At 40.2% G+C, this 21899-nt stretch overlaps 1 protein-coding gene across 1 annotated transcript in view; it reads left to right on the top strand.

Annotated features, from left to right (window-relative positions):
• The window catches only part of LOC105392603 (paramyosin), a 43708-nt gene extending 22021 nt beyond the window's left edge, over positions 1-21687 (top strand). The window contains exons 3-16 of the mRNA XM_048629808.1: positions 1271-1422; positions 7104-7238; positions 7502-7644; positions 7948-8109; positions 8456-8698; positions 9069-9269; positions 9445-9622; positions 9964-10128; positions 10219-10344; positions 10444-10546; positions 12396-12527; positions 13242-13373; positions 18565-18689; positions 20957-21687. Of these exons, the coding sequence (XP_048485765.1) occupies positions 1271-1422; positions 7104-7238; positions 7502-7644; positions 7948-8109; positions 8456-8698; positions 9069-9269; positions 9445-9622; positions 9964-10128; positions 10219-10344; positions 10444-10546; positions 12396-12527; positions 13242-13373; positions 18565-18689; positions 20957-21147 (2188 nt within the window). The 3' untranslated portion in view covers positions 21148-21687. The remainder of the gene's footprint in view (positions 1-1270; positions 1423-7103; positions 7239-7501; positions 7645-7947; positions 8110-8455; positions 8699-9068; positions 9270-9444; positions 9623-9963; positions 10129-10218; positions 10345-10443; positions 10547-12395; positions 12528-13241; positions 13374-18564; positions 18690-20956) is intronic.
• The last annotated feature ends 212 nt before the right edge of the window (positions 21688-21899 follow it).

Below are 21899 nucleotides of genomic sequence, written 5' to 3'. Positions count from 1 at the left end.
GGGCTGGTCACATCTGTCGAAGAACCGATGACCGATGGGGTAAACGTGTTCTGGAGTGGAGGCCGCGACTAGGCAAATGTAGTGTGGGACGCCCTCCGGCTAGATGGGGTGACGACTTGCGAAAGGTGGCTGGTTATGATTGGATGCGGAAAGCTAAAGATCGCATCCAGTGGCGTGCTTTGGGAGAGGCCTACGTCCTTTAGTGGACTGCTAAAGGCTGATGATGATAAGATAGAGATGGTTAAAAATAAACGTTAACGTTCAAGAAGAATTTCAAGTGCTAAAAGTTGGCTATTTATAAATGAAACACAATGTTTTATGCCCGTATTCTTGAGGTTGTGGACTTGTTGATTGCACGAATGCAAACTTAGCGTAGGTACCATGCGGGTCAGACGCTGTATGTTTTGTAAGTAATAGGTACCCAAAATCTCAGGCTTTTTCTGCCATCATATATAAGAAAAATGTTAATGCTTAATTTTTAGACTATTATTGTGTCTTTATTTTATTTTTGCAACAAATCTTATCGTCCGCTTCCAATTTGCACTATTAGGTTTAGTTCAGTGGGGTTACCACCACCGGATCTGAAAGATGATTGGCAGGCGAGCGAAGCTGCGGATTCTTAATTGCTAACGATCTGTGGTGGTAACCCCAGTCAACCAGCAACCAACAGTCCAAAACCTTATGGGTCGATTACACCTAATCGCAATACGCGCCGGGCCAACAAACTGATGGCCCTGGGCCGCGGGCTGGCCAAGTCTGGGAAGCTCACCCATGTCATGGGACCCGCGGTGTACAATAAGCTGCCTGTTGCCATCACGGAAGCACCTAGCCATGATCAGTTCAAGTCCGCACTAAAACGCTGGCTTGTCGAGCAAGCGTTCTATAGATTTGACGAATTTATCAAGTGAATGTTGTAACTACCTAGTTAATCTTTTATTTAATTTAAATTAATTTTATTAACTTATTTACACATTGTATAAAAATTATATTTTTTATAATCTTATAATTATATTGTGACATCTACTAAAGGAAATTAATTATTGGTAATTATAAATTATTATTGTATTATTTTGTATTTAAATTTTGACATGTAATCGTAATATTATGAATAAATGACTTATGACTTATGACTTAGGCCGATCCTCGACCAATGAACGGCTAGCAAGTGACCGAGTGCGCGGCCGAGTACACTGACTCGCCACTGTACTCGTTAGGTGTAATCGACCCATTACATCTACAACGCTAAACCGTTCACCTACCTACCTTCCAGGAAGTCGCTGGTGTCGCAGGAGAGCAAGTTCGCGTCGCAGGTGGCTTCGCTGACGCAGCTAGCGGACTCCCGCGTCGGGGAGGCCGAGAACGCCAGGCTCCTGATCGCACAGTGCCGCAAGGAGATCGAGGCGAAGGACCATGAGATTGAACGTGAGTTGGAGATAGTTTATGAATAGATAGATAAATATTTTAATTAGGAATAAAAGTGCTCGTAGAATTGGTCCTTGGGGTACGCCTACTTTTGCATATGTTTTTAGAGATTTTGGGTTATTGTAGCAATGGTTGTTTTGCAACGTTTTTGTTTAAAGGATCAAAGACCATTGGAGTATTGTATTATCTCTGCCAATAAAAAAAAACACTAAATAACTGCAGGGGGGGGGGGGCACCTGTAATAGGCTTTCCTTAATGATCAGTTCTGGAACCATTTTCTTTTCTAATTTACCTATATTTTTTTCTATCCTAGCTCCGGGATCAAGTACCTACTTATCATTAGATACACAATGACTTATTAGAAATTCCTTGGATGCACATTGCTGTACTATAATTTAATAAAGCTAGTCACTGAAAAGACAGATTTACTGATATCTAAAGCGATGATGACCTACACGGATACTGATAAATATTAAATTAGATAGTTATTAGTATAATATCAGTTTGACAAATCGTTGAATTAGTAGGAAATGGCAGCCAAAACTAGAAGCGTTGAGACTTGAGACAGAAATTATGAAATTATGTCACTAGACGGTGATGCTAGCTTAGATTACGTCGACTACATTTAATGTGTGCCAAATTGTTAATTTTCGGAAGTAGTACGCCCACCTACCTATTTGCCTATATTTTTAATGACTACCTACTTAGTTCTACTACCTATGGACTGGCTAAGTCCAGCAGGATTAAGATTAAGTACTATAGTTTGTCAAAAATAACGAGTGGAACCAAAGGTTCCATTCGAGTGATCCGGCACTAAGAGTGACATGCACCAAAGTGTTAAATCTAGATTTTGTATCTAATCTCAATTTAATGAACGTCAGTCCATATAATTTTATGGCTTAAATCGAGAATGGACAACATTTCAAAAAACTAAAGCTGCTATAAATCGAAAACCATTTCGAGATTTAGCTCTCAAGGCCACAAAAAAAATGTTTTTGTATTTTTTGGATGTATCATTTTCGAGAAAATCATAAAATAGTAAAAAAGTGCTGATGACGTCATGCATCAGGTGCGATGCATTTTGATGATCAAAGCCTATAGATTTAAAAACAAAGTAACTGTCACTTTCATTTTTGATTGACGTTGACGTTTTATCGAGTCGTTGTTGTTTATTTGGGTCATTTTCATAAATTCTGTTCTGACACTTTCTGACTATTTTTTTTAATTTATCATATAAAATGGTTAGTACTTATTAAGAGATGACCTCTATTTAAATATGTCCCAGAGCATGCCACCGCCTACATAGCTGAAAAAATGCATCTGCTTATTTTTTTACGTGATAAGTACCTACTTTGTATCATCAGAAATATCAATGTCATTTGAAAATGACCCATTTGTTGGTTGGCATGTAAACAAAGTTTAAATGTCACTTGTCAGTGACATTTATATTTTTTTTCGAGACTAAGGCAATAGACAAAAATAAAAATTGAGCCTAATATGTGATGTGACTTCCGGTTTTAAAATAATTAACTTTAAAGTTAAAAATAACATGCAAAAATTAATGTATATACAAAATAAAAAAATACGGGTCCTCTAATTTTTTATAACCTTTCCGAATAGTTAATAAAAATGTAAATTTTTTATTATTATTATTTTTTTTGGCCTTGTTATCTTGTATATGTATTTCTTTTCTTTAAGTCTGTATTTTTCTTTTTGTTGTTGTTGCTGTCTATGTGTCGAATAAATGTTTCTTTATCTTTATCTTTATCTTTATCTTTAAAAATATAGGGTAAAGAAAATGAAATGTTGTCCATTAATATGTAGGTGCATGTGGCCCTAAGGAACCGTCTCCACAGGCGAGACAATCGCGACGATTTGACGTTTCGCCGCCGACGATAAATATCGCCGTGTGGAGACACCTTCTATGAGAGAATATAGAAATGCTAGCCCCTAACGCATTGGTACTCAACCTTTTTTATATAAGGGCCACAAACACGTTCAATTCATGGTGTCGCGGGCCGCAAACATTTTTTTTAAACTATTATAAAGCGGTGTAAACTATCGAATAATAATATAAAAAAACACATGCAAATACTACTCTGTGTAAAACGTATCGGGATTAGATCAATAAAACAAAAAATGATTGTTATTCATCCAAATTTATTTTATCACCTTCAAAGTATGCGCCTTCAGAAACGATACACATACGCCAACGTATTATCCAATCATCACAACATTTTTTTAAACGCTGTTTCCAGTGTTGTGTGTAGTACTCGCGGCGAATTTTTTTTGTCTTCTATCGATTGTTATTTAAAGTCATGTTGACTGTTTTCTTTGACTATCGTGGTGTTGTGCACTTGGAATTCTTGCCAGAAAGTCAAACGGTGGAAAAATAATATTATTTGCGGGTTATGTAGAATTTAATACAGCAAATTCGACTAAAAAGGCCAAATTTGTGGAAAAAAATTGAGAAAAGATTTTGCACCACGATATCGCACCTTTCGCACAAGGATCATCATTGTGAATGAATTTTTGAGGAAACACTCAACAAATACTATCGAACATCCACCATATTAACCAGATATGGCTGCAGCTCACGGCTATAGCTTCTTTTTTTCCTAAACACAAATTACCACTTCGAGGCACTGTTTTCAATCGATAGAAGACAATAAGGAAAAATCGCCGCACACAACTCTGAAAACAGCGTTTAAAAAAATGTTATGATGATTGGATAATTCGTTGGCGTATGTGTATCGTTTCTGAAGGAGCAAACTTTGAAGGTGATAAAATAAATTTGGATGAATAACAATCATTTTTTGTTTTATGGATATAATCCCGACACTTTTTACATAGAATTTATAATTATCTATTATCTCTCATGGCACGCGGGCCACTGATATAGGCCCGGCGGGCCACATGCGGCCCGCGGGCCGCAGTTTGAGTATAGCTGCCCTAACGCCTTTGCAGTGAATAGTCCTATGGATTATCACGGGCTGTACGTTTTGCTTTGCGTCTCAAACTTACATTTAATTTAAGTCTGTAATATTTCCTTGTAGCAAATCGCTTTGACTTTCTACAAGATTCTACGACACACCACCAAGATTAAATACTATTTTTTACCATCTTTATGTACGTAGATATATCGATTGGCTCCCTGTCAACTGATTCACTATCAGCTGGCAGACCTAGGTCCACTTTCGCTTTTCTAGTATTTCTAGATACGACATCGGTATACCCTGTGTTTTACGACGGGATGACAAATTGTATAGCTAATTTATTGGCCGTAGCAATAGTATGTTTATAATGACCTTTGTTTTCGCTGGGTCAAGGGGGGATTAGGAATTATAATTGCGGGATTAGGGAGAGAGAATATAATTATGCATTGAGTTAATGATCATCGAACCAACTAAAGATCATACTTAATATGACGATGAGATAAATAACCGAAAAGAATTATCAATATAACAGTAGTTACTAAGACTAATATTATAGCAGACAAATTTCAAAAATAGATCCTATTAAGTAGGTACATAATAATAGTATTTAGTGAGTTATAGTAGGTACCTACCTATATTCTTTTACAAAACTGTAGTTTGTAAACCAACGATTTTCATAAATTTATGGAAAGCAATATGGACAATCCAAAACAGCTTAGCAATATGCACAATAAAACAGCTAGAGAGACCTTGCTAATTAGCTCGAAAAAACGACAAAAGAATAGCGTCAAGGTAGTGCGAAAGGTAGGTATAAAACAAAGATCTGGATAATTGCCAAAAAGGAACAATAATAATTGGGCATTACATCTCAGAACAGCCCAACTTTACAAGATCTCGATGAAATACTAAAAGTCAACAAGTATAAAGAAATAAGTGACATTAATATAGCTCAATAAATTCTGGTGAAGATGAAAGTTAAGGGCGCATTCACACGGGATACGTCTTTGACGATTCGGTATAAATTCTAATGACCGTAGTGACCGACGTATCCGTCTACGTCTTTTTTCACGATTCGTGAAGCGTGTGAACATGGGTATATAAAAAGCATTGCTCCCGTAAAAAAAAATAACGAATCGTGAAAAAACACGATTCGTGAAAAATCACGATTCGTCTTCGTGTGAATGAGCTCTAACAGGAAAAGTTCAGTGTACTCTTGGGAAAAGTCGGGAAAATATATATGACAACTTTATGAAATGGGAAAGTGATAAAAATATGCAAATAAAATACACCTCGCAAACTTTTTATACCTACGTGTAGCAGAAATAGTTAATGCTAAGTATTTAGTTCATTTAAGATTATTAATTACTAGCTGTTCCCGCGAGCTTCGCTTCGCCTTAAAAAGTTTTCCGTGGGAATCCCGGGGATAAAAAGGAGCCTATGTTCTTTCTCAGGGTCTAGACCATCTGTATACCAAATTTCATTCAAATCCGTTCATTAGTTTTGGCGTGAAAGAGTAACAGACAGACAGACAGACAGACATGCGCAGTTACTTTCGCATTTATAATATTAGTTAGGATTTAATGTAGGTAGTTGAATAACGATGATAAGTCTAGATAAAATATCTACTTGAGTAGGAAGGTATCCAATTATAAAGTGAAATCATTTTCTGCGGTTTTGTATCTAGAAAGTTAAAGACTAGCTCTACCACAGTTAAACGAGACGTTTAGCACAAATTAGCCATTTGAATACACATATTTCTTCTTAATGAGAACCTAACGTAATGAGAATGAGCAATACTTACTGTAAGTACTGAAGTAGTTAGATAGATAAACAACTCGTATAAGATATAAGTATGTCAGTCACATAGATATTGTATAAAAGTACTTAGAATAAAACAGAGGTCAATGGAAATCAATTACTTACTTACTAACCAATAAAAAATATTCTCCTTTTTGGAAAGGTAAGTCAATCCCTCTTCGACTCCATCGTGAAGTCCGTATTGCTCTTTGGTTGCGAAACGTGGAGAGTGACGAAAGGGCTGACGAACAAACTGCAAGTGTTCATCAATAAGTCCCTCAGGTCGATCCTACGCGTTTTCTGGCCGAAGACAATACGTAACGAAGATCTGTGGAAGCTGTGCCGACAATCTCCCATCGGCAAGGAAATTGCGAAGCGAAAGTGGAGATGGATAGGGCACACTGTACGGAGAGGAGCTACGAATGCCGCAACTATAGCCTTTGACTGGAGGCCACCAAATGGCAAGCGCTCCCGGGGACGCCCTGTCCAAACATGGCGCCGAAGCGTTGAAAACGAGCTGCGAGCCGCTGGACTAAGCTGGAGTGAGGCCAAAAGTACAGCCGAAGATAGGCGGAAGTGGCGGACGTTAGTGGAGACCCTCTGCACCTCTGGGGTGCCATAGGACTGCAACAACAACAAGTCAATTCATTTTTTGGAAATTTTCACGGTCGTACAGTAGGTTTACACCAACATTACTTTCTTATAACAGAAGTGGTTGGGAATTAAGAGTTACACACATAATTATCTCTCACTTTTTTAAGAGTTCGATACCTACATAAGAGAATACGTAAAACGATACATCGAATTTTGTTATATCACTGCTATTACATTACTGTAAGTAACAACGTATGCTTATAGCATTAAGTCCACCAGCTGATTGTAAATCTACTCTTTGTAAATTGTGCGTTTCAGTATTAATAAATAATTAAACCACTCACCATTCCGCAGGCCTCAAATGCTCGCTGGCATCAGCCTACAAGGAGTCGGAGCTGGTGCGCCAGCGCAGCCGCTCCCTGGAGGAGGAACTGTCGGCTGCCAGAACCTGCAGCGCGGACCTCGCCCACCAGCTCAGTAATAAGAACGGTAAGTTGAAGAAGAGAGATTGATTAAGTAGCTAAGCAGCGAGGTCACCACCAAGGTTAGCAATGAACAATCCTATTTAACTGTTTCTTAACTATCCAATATCTGTCAAATCCATACAAGCTACGTTCGTTTAATAGATAAGCGATGCTGCTAGGATTGTCTATTAGAGAAAAGAGTAAGTTAGATTAAAATAGCGTCAGTCACTGGCTGTCCAGGGTACCTGCCTACTAAGGATTCATAAACATTCCTTTATTAACTTCCAGATGAAGAACTAAGACAGCTGCGCTCAGAACTAGAAGATGCTCTCACGAGGCGAGCGGAGCTGGAGTCCAGGGTGCTGTCGCTGGAGCGAGAGAGAGATAGATTGGAGCAGGACAAGAGATTGCAGGAGCAACGGGCGGCGGAGGTGAGTGAACTAACCGATATAATAACTAGACAAAACAACTATTCAGCATTCATCATCAACGTGATCAGACCGTAATCTAAGTCTGCTTGTCTAAGGTTGTCCAAGTTTCTAACTACCAGACCTTGCGTTCTTTTAATTCGCGTCGTTACAGTACTACACCTGCGGCTTCGAAATATCTCCATCCTCCCCAACGCTATCCATTTATGGTCACCCTTTTTTGCTTAAGCCTTGAACCTATAAGCTACCTTGAACACTTGCAACAAACAATCACGATGCTTAACTCTACAAACTCCTATCTTTCAGGCACTAGCAACAGCAGAATCGAACACGACAAAATGGCGTCTCGCCCACGAGGCGGCGCGGTCGCAGGCGGCGGCGCGGGCCGAGCGCATGCTGGCAGACTGCGAGTGGAAGATGAGGGAACTGGAGAAGAGGGCCAGGGACGCGGAGAGGGTGAAGGGGGAGGTGAGTTGAGGGCTGAATGTCTACGGTTACCTACGGAACACTTGAGTTCGCCGTTTTTAGGGTGGAACCCTGGACTGTAGGTGTAAGGACTGAGGGGAAGTGGCCGAAGCTATAAGGAGAAACAGTAAAATTACCTGCGCGGGTATTGTAAATGTTGAAATGGCTGAAGCTCGAAATAGTACTGTATTTTCGTGAATGTCATGATAGGTTTGTGTCTAGGTAGGTATTTGCCAGCAATTTACCCAAAAGGTAGTATTATTTCATTCCAAGTAAAACTGGTTAGACTAAAGTTACAAATTACCAACAACAATAAAAAAAACTAATCCCTAATTCACCGCCCTTACAGCTAGAAGAATCCCTCGAAAAGGCCAAGAATGAGAAGCCCGAGCCCTCCCAAGCCCACATGGCCGAACTACAACAACTACGCGGGCTGGCCACAGAACAACAACGCTCGGTGCAAGCGCTGACGATGCAGCTGCAACGAGTGGAGACCAGAGAGGAGGCGTTGAAGCTGGAGGTGCATAGGCTGAAGGAGTTGTTGGATAGAGAGACCACGGTTAGCCGGGATAAGGAGGAGAGGCATGCGCTGGTGAGTGTTTCTGTGTTGGTTGTGAAGATGTAGTAGGTTGATTCTGTATTTATTCTAAAATTAGGTTGGTATATTTTTTGATGCACAAGTTAAATTACAAGGTAATGCAAGATTTCTTCTGCGTCATTATCATAATTATTGCACAGGTTCTAGGTGGTATAGTAAGCAGAAAGAGGGAATTTTGTAGATTAAAGGCTGTTCAAATTAAGCCCCTCCTGAGTCACCATCTTTCTTACTACTTTTGCATCTGTATAACTAGACTATTGGTACAATTTTATCAAGGGCAAATTGATGATACCAGTGATCTACGATGAACTGCAAAAACAGATTTTAAAATTCTTCCGTCTAAACCTTTGTCATTCCATTCCAGGCCATAGCCCGTCTGGAACAGCAGCACAGCAAGAACCTGGAGACATTCAAGGCGGAACAGACAGCAGCCGCCGCGTCCTCCCGCGCCGCCATGGAGCGCGCTCATGCTGACAGGACCAGGACCGCCCTGGCGCAGTTGCGGGCTGATGCGGAGAAAGACGCTAAGAATGCTGACAGGAAACTTCGGGAGGTCACGACGAGGGTATGTCATGTTTTTATGGTTCATTTAGTTATAAAGAGACGCCTTACATGTATACCGAACTCGGGAAGATAATATGTTCCGATCAGGCCGAAATAAAATACCATCTTTAAATCTCAATTGATAAAAGCTAAAAAAAATTTTTAAATACTCCTAATTTCTCAAATGTTTTTTACAGTTCGAAAACTTAAAAGAGTTGCTGGCAACAAAAACGGCTCAATTCGAGAGCGACATCGCCGAAGCACACAGCAAGGCTGACTGGGAGCTGATGCAGCTCAGGCACATGCTGGACAAAGCTGACATCACGTACGCTAACAACATGGACAAAGCCAACGAGAAGTTTGAGAAGGAGAAAGGTGAGAAGACTCATCTCAAGAAGAATCACTAAATGCTGTGATGAAAATCGGTAGACGCAGTAGTTAAAGTGTCTATTACTACTGTGCAGTATAGGTCCCGGCCGAGGCAGATGTTTGCTCCCGGGTCTGGGATGTTAAATGATTGTGACTGCCAAGCGTGTAGATTATGGCCCAATAGCACTGCAATCTTGGATAAGACCCATGTTTTGCAGTGGACTGTGGCTTGAAGTTTTCTTTTTCCTGTAGTAAATATTGTTTAAGTATTTAAATCAGATGAAATACAGTATATTGCTCAAATCCACTGCAATAAGCGTTCCTTTAATATGTGTATCTTCTTATAGAACGTCTAATTGAAGAATGGTCTGCGAAAGTGGAAGCCGTAGAGGAGGAAGCAGCAACAGCCCAGGAAGAAGCCAAAAAACTGCTCGAAACAACACGAATGAAACTCATTGCAGAGAAAAACGATATCATTAACAAATTAAAGGAACAGCATAGACAGGAAATGGGTAAGAGAATATATTTTTTGCTGAATGTCGGTTTAAATTTAAAATTAATATCCCCGGATATATTACAAAAACAACATTCAATAATTACAGATGATCAATGGGAAAGATTTATGTCAGACAAAGAGAACTGCTTGGCACGAATGAAAGCCGAATGCAGACAAGAAGGAGAAGAAGATAGAGTCAAAAGAGAGAAAGAGTTACTGGAAGAACTCGCAGGTAAGACAAACATTCATAAAGAGTATAGATCTACTGAGTGGTCCTATATATTGATAGAACTGGATATTGACGTCGGCTATTTTCATATCTTATTTCCAGAGTTGAAGGCACAGATACAGTCTAAAGACACAGATTATAACCAGCTCGCTAATAAAGCAGACGCGGTTGGAAGAACGTTAGCGGTCACGGAACAAGAACTCAGGTATGTTTTAGTTTTTTAATATATGACAGGGTGTAGTGTAATATGTACATATTTAGATGATGTATTTGTTTATGTTTGTGTTTCGTACTTACATTTGCATAGTGATATGCATGGTATCAGTACCCAGAATAATGGTAGTAGTAACATTGTTAGTCCATATACCTCTATAGTAGAATATTAAATTTTATAATATTTACGTAGTGCATGAAAAACCATATTTTCAAGTTGTTTCTAACTTTCATTTCTTAACTAACGGTCGTTAACATACACAAATCAGACGTATCCATTCATCATTGTACATTCTCATTTTACCATCAAATAGTTTTACATTTTGGTCAGTCCAACAGGCAGTATTTTACGCTTAGTGACAACCCCATATCAAATTTTATACATAACGAGTAGCTAAAGCAAAAGCACGAAAGAAATGCTAATATTTTTGAAAGATTTGAGTGGGTTAGTCAGCACGAGTTTTTGATTTTAATGTCTATAAAAGTTCATGAATAATTTCGTGTTGTGAAAATTAAATGAATATTTGCCTCACCACCTTTGTGGTTGGTTGGCAGTTGGTGCGTGCTGCTGTCATCGGCAGTGTGGGCCATCACCGGATCGCCCCGTCTCGCTCTCTCCGCCTGCCTTCTCGCTCTAGCGTTCCTGCTCACACTGCGTATACGCAACTAAAAAAAAATACTAAGAAAAAATTATAATTAGTAACCAAATTTGTTGAAATTATTTGACCAAAGATAAAGGAATTTAAAGACTGCCAAATTGGACTCATCATCATCATCATCATCATCATCAGCCTTCTATCGCCCACTGTTGGGTATAGGCCTCCTTATTTGTACGCCAATTCTTCCGGTCCTGTGCCGCTCTGATCCACTGCTTCCCTGCAACCTTGCAGATGTCATCGGACCATCTAGCAGGTGGTCTGCCAACCGCTCTTCGTCCGTCTCTAGGCCACCATTCTGTGACCGCCTTTGTCCACCTTCCGTCCTCCCGACGAGCCAAGTGTCCCGCCCACTCCCATTTTAGTTCATTTTAGTAGCCAAATTGGACTGAAATTAGGTTATTCATTAGGGAATCACTATACATAAACATGCCACTATCATGGTTCATTCATTGGCATTGTAAAGTCACATTATTTATTGGGTTCATTTCATAATTAGGTAAATAGGTAGATTTTAGAATAGATCACTTGGAAGGCAGTCATAAATAAGTTGATAAAGTCATTCTTTGCTGACAGAAGAAAAAAACTCTTCGATATTTGATCGACACGATTCTTTGTGTTATGTGAGTAGGTAGTAAGTATACCTATTTACTGTTTTGTATTTATGTCTTGAATTAGGTACATGCTTTTATTTCATTTAATACTTAATTTGGCATTCTATCAATGCCCTGTGTATTCTTGTCTTACGATTGCTTTTACTTTTTGCATATTCTATCTAGGTATTCATTCACTATTGTGTTTTCATATATCTACTTTTTATTATTCATAGTAATCTCAATCTCTTTTGTACTTTTTATACTTACTGTGTGAATTTGATACTTTATACCTACCATTTTAGACAGATGAAAGAAATACTTAGCTACTTTATAAATGACACAAAATAAATAAAAATATCAAAGCATTGCTCTCTTATTTCAAACACTAAATTCTACACAATACCTATGTACGTACACATCCAAAGACCCCTCCAGAGAAGTTAAAACTAGAGCTAGCCCAAAACTTCTAAGATCGCAACACTGTCCACCACTCACCAAAACCAGAGACAAACCAACACACAAAAATATCAATGCACAACAAAACTGATTCCCCGCTCCTCATCCACAAACCGTCACTAACCGGCCGCAGAGAGGCGCTGGCTCGAGAGAAGGACCTTCGGGAGCGGCGCTCGGAAGACCAGGGCCGCATCAAGCAGGTGGAGCGAGCCTCCATGGACCAGATCGAGCATTTGACCAGGAAGTGCGCGTGTTTGAGGAAACTGTAAGGACAGTTTTTTTTTTTCTTTTTATGCCTTGTTCCATTTTTGAGATCTTATTTAAATTCAGTAACAGTAAGAGCCCTTTTTGTAAAAAAAAACTCTGCTGCAACTATGCACGAATTTAAGAAAAAGAACCTAATATAAAATAAAGACAAAAGAATTTCAGATCATCAGTTAAACAGCTACCGAATGGCGTAGTGGTTAGTGACCTGACTACTGAGCCGATGGTCCCGGGTTCGATTCCCGGCTGGGGCAGATATTTGTTTAAACACAGATATTTGTTCTCGGGTCTTGGATGTGCCCGTAAAATGGCAATAGGCCCGCCCCCTATTACATTGGGACTAACATAACACTCTGGCGAAAAGTGTGTGCAGCAATGCACCTCTGCCTACCCCGCAAGGGAGTACAGTAGTACAAGGCGTGAGTGCGTGTTTTTTTTTTTTTTTTTAAAAAGCTGAGAAATTAAAATCTAGCATAATTTGAGTAACTGCAATACAGCGCTGTGACTGACTCAAGAAACTATTATTTAAATCTCTCGAGACCCAGAGACCTCATGCAATGATATAAAGTGGAAACGCACGACAGGATTAGACAAAGTTAAGTTTGCAGCTGCCAAAAACTGAAAGTTATGAAATTTGAGGCCTTAGGGTCTCTAGACTCTCTAGAGACCTCTCTCAACCTGTGATCCTCCTAAGCAAACCCCAATTTCCCCCCAGTTTCGACGACATGCGAGCCAAGCTCATGGAGCGCGAGCGGAAGGCGGAAGTAGAAGCGAAGGCCAGAGAGAAGGAGCTCGTGCACCTGCGCGCCGAAGTCGCCAGGCTCACCAAGCTGCTTATGGAGCAGAGGTACGGCAACAAACCATAGCGCAAATGTCAAGTGAACAATGCATAAGCAGCCAGAATTGTTCTCGCGATTTTCCAAATGTCCCCCTGAGTCACCCCCTTTCGGCTAAGTATCCCAGTGTTGCAATGTCCCCTAATAATAGACGCATTTTTCCTGAAATAAAAATGACATATTATGTATCTAGCCTATCTGAAACCTAGTTAAACATTGTGAGATATGGCGTTTCGACTTTCTCCGTGTTCGGCATCATAAGGGTCACAGTGACAGTTAAATAAAGTCCATTTTTCTCTCCACCTTTAATTTGCAAGGTGCGGGTTCCTATATAAATAGAGTGAGTCGCCCGCGCGCCTCAGTTGTAATATCACCATGCAGAAATGACTAGGTTTCAGATAGGCTAGATACATAATATGTCATTTTTATTTCAGGAAAAATGCGTCTATTATGTAGTCTGAGCCTATCTGAAACCTAGTTAAACATTGTGAGATGTGTTTATTATCGCATGGTGGAGAGAAAACCAACTGTGACCCATAAGCTACTGATGAGTGTATCAGTAGATAAATATTTGAATCTATAAATTTATAATGCATAGATTTCTAGGTAATAGATATACTAAAAAAAAAGGTATAAGTATACATAAGACTTAAGTACTTCCTTATTATTCCTGACTTGTCAGAAAGTTATGGAAGGTATGTACCTATACATATAGGTAGGTATTTATACATATGGATACACACAGTGCCTCTTCGAAAGCAATACTTATAAGTAATTATTGATCAAAATCTTGTTATTGTCAAGGCAATATTTTTAACATACACTAGCCGAATGGATGGAACCAGTGAAATACTTTGCAACAATATTTAAAAGCTGTAAAATGTAGAATATCGATCCAGGCCGCTGGGGCTCAGGTCAGCACATGCTGACTAGGGTATGTAATTCTGGACTGACCTCAGAAATGCAGCAGCCGACCCTGGAGCCTCGAGGACCTGCTCAGTCAGCCCTGTACGACGACACGGCCTGCAACACCTGGCGCGGCATCTAGTCCTTGGAACGAGGAGTGGTGCTTGAAGGGAAGATAATTTTACTAAATATCTCAGCCTCATCAGCTACTGGAAAAGATTAGATGAAGGCTGTGACACTGGCGGATAACTAAGTATGCAGTTTTTCAAAACATGATGCAGGTCACTATATTCATATTCTAGATTGACAAGTAACACACAGTCTAATTTTGTATTCTAACTAACTCGGCGGTTAACGAGTTCCTGTGCAGTCCTACTAGGAAGGAAAGTTATTTTATAAGCCTTTGCACCGATTTTGTGGGCTACTATCATTCTGTATCATCATGTGTGAATATTATGAGCTCTGGCAGCATTCCTTGGTAGATGACATCAATTAATAAAGATTGATTAACACAACAATAACAATTGTAATAGTTGATAAATGAAACCCGGCTAACATGTCTTAGCTGGGTAAGTAAATGATCAGTCACGTCACCAGGATAAGTAAAATGTTCAGTACTTCATATGAAAAACATTAACAAGGTCACCTTTAGGTATGTTCGTCAACACTAAGGGCAGGTCTCGGCCAAAACCTTAAGGCTTCGCCTTGTTGCAACTTCAAAGGTACGTAGGTAGGACCTACTTACATTGTTGTAGGTTCGATTTTGAAACCATTAAGTCAACCTAGATAAAACAAAATAAAATCGCTCGATTAAATAAAGATGGTACGTAAAGATGTTAGTTGTACCTGATCAGACCTGATGCAACGACAGCCAACATAGACTCTCTAATCTGTGGAAGCAACAATCATGGTGGCGGGAACATGGACAGTTGGACGAGCCACCTCGAGCCTGACTTATCAATCAGAACTGACAGTTCGCCAACAGCAGATAGCTTGCAGCTATCTATAGGTAAACTTAGGTAGTTAGCTATACCCAAGAAAAAGTCCTTGGTCATCGATATGACAGTGGGACGGCGAATAACTGTGACACTCTTTAAAACAAAAAGGCTTGTTGTTGTCCAGCTAAGGAAGGTTACCTACTTCAGCGACCTGGTATTGCATTCTGAAAGAACTGCGAAGAGTTAATATTATGACTAATAATTATTACTTATTTAGAAAGTTTTCAGCAAACTCTAATAAATCAAGCAGCTACCATGTCACCGCTGCCCGGTTATAACTCTGTACTAGCTTAGTAGATACATATACCAGTTTTAGCCTTCAGCTAGAGGCCAGAGAGCTCCTAAATGAGATGCGAGTACGAGCATGACACAAGTAATTTTTTACTTGGTCACTAGTTACGTAACTAACTGAAAGATCCATAAAACAGTTGAGGATTACTCAAAATGGAATTGTGAAAACGGCACGTCTGCATCTTAACCAGTCAGTCTAAGTAGTTTCAGCAGATACAGTGTTGAAAAATAGTTATGAAACGTTTGCGCCAGAATCGAATTAAAAATACATTTTCATTAGAGAAGCCGTCTAGGCATGAAAAGGTACTTTCACCCTTTGGATTGTGCTCCAAATGACGACCTTCGAAATTCATAGAAATTTAATGACGACTGCCATTGTTTATTATCTAGCCCCGTACGTTGAGTAGGGCTGCGGCTACACGTGATGTGATACACAGTACACAGTAGGTATATGCATGTTCCCAGAATAGTGGAAGTTATAATTTTACCAAAAGGTAGTCGTCTCGTGCAAGAGCACCGTTACTCGATTTATTCGATACACAACTAGTAGACAGCTGCTGCGTAGGAGGTTCACGCATTTTTCAACAAAGAGCTCGGATACACACTCACAATCCACTGGGACATAAGGAAGACAGCTAATATGGTGCCACTCAGAAACCGCGATGACACTCCGATCATGATCACCCGACAGTAGGATCATAATAAATTCGGTAACTTGTGAAGCGGTATGGTATAGCAACAGCGACTTTCACGAAATCAGGAATTAGCTCAGTGCTTTTAGGTTGAACACTCGCCGGTGGGATTCACTTTGCTCACAGCCGAGAAAAGAAAAGACTCAAAGCTGGAATCTGCCGATGTGTCATGACACTTAAGATAGTGTCTGGGGGGGTCACTTTATAATATGACGAAAAACGAACTTTCAGTGCACTGCAGCCTGAGCCGCTCTATCTGTTTGTATGTATTAAACGTGCCGATTGCACGACAACTCTCGTTCATTCGTTTCTCATCAGTATAGAGTAACGCTCCTGTACTTACCGTGCGTAACCATTCCCATGAGCAGTTCAATGATCTTAAGGCAGTTTAGAACAAAAGCTGCATTAGACAGTTTCTTCAGCAGAGACATCGAAATAAAAAAATGATTGCACAACTATCCCCAGGAGCAGTCTACAGGTCACTTTGGGCAGTTCAGAAGAAAGCTGCTTTAATAGAACACCCTACCTCAGCGGAGGCATCAAATTGAAGTGCTATAACACTTTTAGAAGCGGTGCACGTTACCCGATTTGTCGTCATCCGTGCCGATGCGGCTACGGCGACTGCAGGTGGTTACTCAGGCTTCCTTGGTGTGCCCTTGTATGGCTAACATGACCAACCTTGGCCGTAAACGTTCGTCTGCATATGCCAAAATCACTGATGAATAGCGCACGTTACTCGATACCTTCTAAATAAGTCACTCATAATGATGGTTGATGATGATGATGACCGTGCTAGCAATAGTGCAGGCGGTTCCGCTGAGCATAAAATCTCTTCCCAGACAGGGGGCGTTTGGATCTGGCAACCAGAACAGGAGTGCCAGGTGTGCGCAGCGATGCAGGTGGGACAACACAGCCGCCAGGGCAGGAGTGCATGGCTGGGTCTATGCAGCGATGCAGGTAGCACAAACCGGTGGCCAGGGCCAGGACCGGGTGTACGCTGCGATGCAGGTGGCACAAAACGGTGGCCAGGGCCAGGACCGGGTGTACAGCCGCCAGGGCAGGAGTGCATGGCTGGGTCTATGCAGCGATGCAGGTACCACAAACCGGTGGCCAGGGCCAGGACCGGGTGTACGCTGCGATGCAGGTGGCACGAGACGGCGGCCAGCGCAGGAGCACAGGGCCGGGTGTATGCTGCGATGCAGGTGGCACGAACCGGTGGCCAGGGCAGGAGCGCAGGGCCGGATGTACACTGCGATGCAGGTGCCACAAGACGGCGGCCAGCGCAGGAGCACAGGGCCGGGTGCAGGTTACACGAAACTTCAATTTCACCGAATCGGCCTGCCTACCCTCAGCGGGTAGGTACCGGCGGATCACATTACTCGCCGCACATGCCACAATCTCCCAACATACTGAAACTCGGAGCCACGTGCTTCCTGTAAAAAATCCTATGACGGTCCTGGAAAGCTCCTGTTTGTAAAGCCTTACATAAGCTATAATCAAGTGCATTATTGTAATAGCAAACTTTTTATCAACTGTTTTCTAAAAATATTAGAAATTGAGGGTACAAAAATATATTTTTATTATTTTTTCCTGTATAAAATTAACATATGCTTTACTTAAAGCGGTCATTAATGTAAGTATCTAGCTCAAGCGCCACTAGTAGGACCGGAATATGTGATCAATCATCACCACGACTATTGAATCGGACCCTACTGCGTGGGATAAAAACCCCAAGCGCCGGAGCATTATGACCAGTGGCTGAGCTTTTAAAAGCATTAAATAATAGCATTTTACTCACGGCTTATCAACTCAAACCTTCGTTGCGAAATCCTCAGCAATGGCTGCGTGCGCAGCAGCCGGCAGGCCCCGCGCCGCCTGGTCCGCATCACGCTACAGCTCCCGGCAGCGAGGACTCCGCAAATTCAATATTATATTTTTCCCCGTCGGAGCGAAGCCGACGAGAACCGTGGCTACATTGAGCCATTTTGCCGAAGTGTTCACTTCAAAAATCAAAAACCAACTGAGGCGCGCGGGCGACTCACTCTATTTATATAGGCACCCGCACCTTGCAAATTAAAGGTGGAGAGAAAAATGGACTTTATTTAACTGTCACTGTGACCTTTATGATGCCGAACACGGAGAAAGTCGAAACGCCATATCTCACAATGTTTAACTAGGTTTCAGATAGGCTCAGACTACATAATAAAATACTTTATCACCGACAGGACGCACTTTAGACAGCGTTTAGAACTTTATCTTCACAGACTAACTCAACTCTTACATACCAAGAATAAACAACATTGTGATCATTCCAGTGCACCAAAGCTGGGTGCAAGAACGCGGGCAGACGGCTGCGAGAACGCACCTCACATCGACGAGACATCGTTGACGAAGACCTCCACACCCGCTGACGCGCTGCAGAATCCACCGAGGAGGAAAGGTAAAGACGTTTGGAGAGAGTATTTTTGAGGACTTAATGGTGTAATGCTTAGCAACAACTACCGCACCATCGCGACCGCACATTGGCACAATAAATTATCCTTATAGCATCACTTATCTGTCAAACTACTGTGAAATCCGTATAAATTATGACAAAAACTATGATGTTGAATTGTAGATTGCCAATGTGTGGGGTACAGTAGTAGGTATAGATATTGTGCTGAAGATAAAAAGATGAAAAATAAAATCAAAATTGCAATGTCATACCAATAGCTTTCGACTGGATTGACTTAGGCACTGGAAAAATGTGAATACATACATTGTACCATGCTTTCGGTGTGTCTGCTGGACTCCATTTTGCACTTAGCTTTGTGTTTTACTGCACATGACACGCTGTACCTGTATCTTTATGTAGGTACTTACATCCTGGAATAGATAGGTATATCTAGTACTATTCTATTCTAGTCTATTCTCTGTGGGGGTGTAAGTACCTGCACCTGGCTCTCTCGAATGGAACCTTTGTGCATATCCCCAAGGTCTAAACTGCCTTCCTAAGCTTGGACCATTTCCCACCACGCTGGTCCAATGCGGGTTGGTGGGTTCACATATCTAGATTGATGTGCTAAATCTAGATATGCAGGTTTCCTCACGATGTTTTCCTTCACCGTAAGAGCGATGGTATACGTTGTACTTAAATTCAGAAAAGAACTCATTGGTACATGTCAGCGCCGGGATTCGAACCCGCATCTCTTGATTGAGAAGCGGGCGCTCACCCGACTGAGCTACCACCGCTCGTATATCTAGTACTTTTACCAATGAGATAAAAAATGGGTTTACCAACAGGCAGGGCTAACAGGTCGTCGCGGACTTCATTGACCTAAACCAGTACTTGACGCGGTGACATTCAATGGGTAATATTAATGTATCAAAATGATACCAATTTGCAAACGTGTCTGTCTGTTTGTTTGTTCTTCTGTGACGTCACAACGGATGAAATTATTCCTACATACTTACTAAGAATCGATTGGACGATTATTTATTTATTTAATGGTATGATTATGTATTTCTTGTGAACATTCTTTCGAAGATGGGAATAATTTAGGGAAACAAATACCTAATTTGCTAGAGTATACCTAGACGATTTTCTACTCCTTCTAAGACACACAGAACGTGGCACATGGCTATGATAAAAGTGTTTTGGACAATTTATAAATAGCCAATAACTTATTCAGTACAGTACAATTCACGTAAGATGACCAAATTAAAACCCTAAACAGCATCATAACGCACACCATTGGCATCGCTTTGTCTTTATCCATCACCTCGCACCTCTAAGGGACCTTAAAATAACGCTATAAAGTGGTCAACATACGTGAACTGAATTGTACCTACATACACACTCTAAAAATACTTGCACTTTACAACACGTTTTCGTAAGCTATGTAAATTGTGGCATGTTGAGATTGAATTTGTTTTTCTTTTGCAAACTCTATTATAGATGGCGACACTCTTCTCTTCTGTCAAGACTCTACTAACATAGAAAATGACAGTCCGGCTGTTTGAGCATCTAATACAGAAACTAAACACGCAATAAGAGAAAATTAGCTGTGTGAGTAAAAAATAATAATGTGCTTTCTTTTTACTAATCGTCAAACACACCTTTTAAATATATTTTTTCTACTTTCGGAATGTGCTAACCGCTTGTTTTTTAATTAGTGTAAGTACTTGTTACATATTTTTTTTAATTGTGTGTATTTAGTTGAAAGCCGATAGAAAGCTGACTCTTAGTCATTGTCACTCTGAGGGGTCAGGTTTCTATGGCCCATACTGTACCTACCTACCCACTTACATAGACATAGAATATTAACTAACTAGTAGCCATTATCCTAAAATAGAATAGGAAACTTTCCTTACCACGTTTGATATTGGAATAGACAAAATATTACTTACTGAACTTTGATACATTGAATTTTCAACATTAAAAGCGATTTCAACATTGCGGCAACTCAAATGAGTGTTTCAGTAATATTTTAAAATTTTCCTTCCTAATTTCAACTTCAATAGTTGTTTGGCATAGAAAACGCTTTTAGCATTAACTGTACCTAGTTACCAGAATGTAGGTAACTATACATTATAAATTTTGAAAATTGACCAATAAAAATATAAGAAAGTGATTAAAAGCGATTATTCAGATAAGCACAGTAACTAACTAATATTTATTCTATACCTACACAAAACCTATACCCTAACCTCAAAATTTCCCAACAGGCGGGACCCGCACGTCAGAGTTAACACGCAAACGCACCCTCCCGAACTTGCCGCTACTTCCGCCGGAAGCGCGTTTGACAGCTGTTGATATACAAGATGGCCGCCGCCGCGCCAACAGCGTGGATCTACCCGCCGTGCAGGTGCCCGGCAGGATCAAACAATTAGAACAGAAGGGATTTAAACTCGATTGAACACATTGATATTTTGTGAATTTATGTCTATTTTAAGTTTTAACGCTAAGTTGCAGAAAGGAACATTAAGCTAAGTCGGCATTAAATCTATGTCGGTCTCTTTCTGACCGTATACTGTCAAAGCAAGGCAGCCATACATTTAAAGTCCCTTTCTGTAACTCAGCGTAAATATTACCTACTAGTGCAATAAAAAAATATAGTAACTTGTAACTCTTGATCTGAACTTAATTGAATCTGAGAGATATTTTTAGCGATAAAATTAATTTATACTTACCTACGCGTCTAAAAATTATAAATGAAGAAGTTATGAGACAACAAGGTGGAGTATTTTGCTCCCTTTAGAAATTTCAAAAACGGCTTAGTTTCGAAAATTAAAGGGTCCCAAAGTCCTCATAATTAACAAGTAGGTAATTGCTTACTTATTTTTATTCTTAATTTAAGCATAGTGTATTTAAAAATAACTTCTGGACGTTGAAAATAGATAAAAAATACCTAAAGGTAAATAACCTTTAACAGTAAAAACAATAAACACTTTTTTGAGTCACACCATTATATTATTATCAAAAATATTTCCCTTTACATAACATTTATCTGTAGGCCGCCATAATTTTATTATTAGCATAGTGATTAATTAAAATGAGTTGACTGACAATTTTAATTACTTATTATTATTTAAGATACTTATATCTTAACATCTGACCCCTTAGCATGAATTTTCATCGTGAACGTCACGGGAAATTACTCAATGAATG

This window comes from Plutella xylostella, chromosome 24 (assembly GCF_932276165.1).
Source record: "Plutella xylostella chromosome 24, ilPluXylo3.1, whole genome shotgun sequence".
NCBI lineage: Eukaryota > Metazoa > Arthropoda > Insecta > Lepidoptera > Plutellidae > Plutella > Plutella xylostella.
Note: the sequence above shows the minus strand (reverse complement) of the source record. Positions and strands in the feature narration are given on the sequence as shown.